Source organism: Echinops telfairi, unplaced genomic scaffold (assembly GCF_000313985.2).
Source record: "Echinops telfairi isolate 266 unplaced genomic scaffold, ASM31398v2 ScPeMD7_655;HRSCAF=1070, whole genome shotgun sequence".
Lineage (NCBI taxonomy): Eukaryota > Metazoa > Chordata > Mammalia > Afrosoricida > Tenrecidae > Echinops > Echinops telfairi.
Window position 1 is genome coordinate 27,156,419 of NW_022104553.1, and position 2,325 is coordinate 27,158,743.

Consider the following 2,325-nt stretch of genomic DNA (forward strand, 5'->3'; position numbering starts at 1 on the left):
CCCCGCCCCCCTCCCACTTTCATTCCCCCAGCTACACACCTGGTAATGGTGGTTCTCCAGGTCCGGTGGCAGGGGCAGGGGCAGGGGTGGGGGCTGCGGGAAAGAGCGTGGGGGAGCCAAGTCTTAGGCCCTCTCGCCTTTGACCTTTGCCCTCACCAGGGACCTGGATTCTAATTCCCCAGGTCCACTCCCTGACTGGGAGGCCCCTGCAGGAGGGGATTAGCCTCTTGGTTCCTCTCTGACCCTCTCCAAAGGCGCCCTGGTGGCCCAGGAAGTTAAACACGGGGGTGGGGGTGTGTGGAGGGGGGCAGGTGGGGAGAGGGGGAGGGGGGCAGGAGGAGCTGCTCACTGTCAGGTCAGCATTTGAGATCACCATCTGCTCCTTGGGAGAAAGGGGAGACCCTCTGGTCTCATACAGTCCCAGAAACCCACAGAGGAGCCGTTTTACTCAGTGCCGCGGGGGCACCATGAGTGGCATCCGCTCCCTGGTACTGAGTTTGGTTTTATGGCTCCGCTCCCTGCAAAAGCAGCCCCAGTGCTACAGTGGGTTGTGCGCTGGGGTCTCTAACGGCAAGGTCGGCAGTTTGAAACCATCAGCTGCTCCCGGGAGAAAGACGAGGCTTTTTACTCTCTGAGACCCACGGCAGGGGAGTTGTGGGATTGGGGGGGAGGGCAGGGGCAGTTCAACCCTGTCCTGTAGGATCATTATGAGTCCAAATGGACCCCATGGCTGAGAGGGAGTACCCTGAGATCTGCTCAGAGTGCAAAGCACAGCTGCACTGACAAGAAGGATGGAACCACCCACCCACCCCTCCAGACACAAGCACTTCCTGAAGGTCGATGCTTCCTCCCACTCTTGTTTCTAAAGAGTTTCGGGGAGCAAGGTGGCCCAGGGCAGAGTGGCCAACTCCCCAGGGGAGGTGGGATTTAGGGAAGGGGCGGGGACTCACCATGGCTGAGTTCCTGAGCCCCTGGTCACTGAGCGGGGACACCAGTAGGACTGGGGATGGCATCACCTCATAGATGTTGTCGTCCTCTGCAGTGGGGACAAGGGGACACAGTGTCATGGCATTCTTTCAATGAACACTCCCACAAAGCTCTCTTCTTGCCTGGCCCCGTGCTGGGAAACATGGGTTGTGGGATACAAACAGGCTTTCCTACAGCTTTGTCTCCCCCAAAGATATGCCAAACATTAGAGGCTGTTTGCCAGCACATGGTGGGAGATCAGATATTCTCCCTCAAGGTATTCAGCCATCAGACTAAGGTCTGGGCCACTGTAGGTGGGGCTCACTCCCTACTGATAAGGATAATGATCGTTTCCATGGAGAGCCAGAGAACAGGTCAAACCTGCTCAGTGACATCCAGAGTTAGGCTGCCATCCTGAATCTAGGATCCGCCCATCTTGTCACATGTGTACCCCCAATCCCTCCCCTCCCTATTGTGTGTATATTCCTAGATCCTCCCCCTCCCATTACTGTATTGCCTGTAGTACAACCCCTTCCTGTAATGGATGCCTTTACCTGTAACCAGGGGGCTTGCATGCCCCCAATATATATATAAGCCTCGGTTAGTAATAAATCGCTCTCTCTCCCCCTCAGTCCTCTCTCCCCTGGTCTCTCTCTCTACCTGTCCTCCTTCCCCACTCTCTCTTGCTCTTGAAATTCCCACCTTCCGCATCCTCACGTGGACCACCCAGCGGGGCTGAGGTGAGCATGCTACCATGAAATGTGTCTGACTCCTTTATTTCACTCTCTCTCCTATCGTATTCTCTATGACTTTACTGGAATCTTTACTTATTATCGCTGTACCGTTGCGCCTGCCGGGCCTGGGATGAATTGTTAGGGGCTGGCTCCCCTGACAATGGGTGACGGAGACAGCCCTCCCGGGGCTCACAGTCCAGGGGGAGAAGGCAGCCCGACACCGAGGACCCAAAGTGGCAGGGGAGGTCAGAAGGGACTGCTGGCCTAGACGGAGGAGGGCAGGGAGGGCTTCCTGGAGGATGGGGTAAAAAAGTAAGCATGATGGAAAGGTAGGAGAAGAAACAGTGCCTGCAGAGGCCAGGGTGGTGGGGATAGGGCGAGCCTGAGCCTGAAGCTGAGCCTGAGCCTGAGCCTGAGCCTGAGCCTGAGCCTGAGCCTGATCCTGAGCCTGAGCCTGAGCCTGAGCCTGAGCCTGAGCCTGCCGTGTTTGCCATATTTGATCTGTCTGCTGATCCAGAGCCTGATCCTGACCCCAAGGGATGTTACAAGTGGGACAGGAAGCCAGGTGAGGCAGTGGGTAACACACCAGTGTGTGGTATGGAGCCTGAATTTGGGCTTGAGGCCA

At 56.9% G+C, this 2,325-nt stretch overlaps 1 protein-coding gene across 1 annotated transcript in view; it reads right to left on the reverse strand.

Moving 5' to 3' along the window:
- Positions 1 to 2,325, reverse strand: part of CEACAM19 (CEA cell adhesion molecule 19) — a 28,176-nt gene that overhangs the window by 3,376 nt on the left and 22,475 nt on the right. Inside the window, exons 6-7 of the mRNA XM_045292682.1 lie at positions 951 to 1,036; positions 40 to 93 (exon numbers count right to left, since the gene is read on the reverse strand). Of these exons, the coding sequence (XP_045148617.1) occupies positions 40 to 93; positions 951 to 1,036 (140 nt within the window). The remainder of the gene's footprint in view (positions 1 to 39; positions 94 to 950; positions 1,037 to 2,325) is intronic.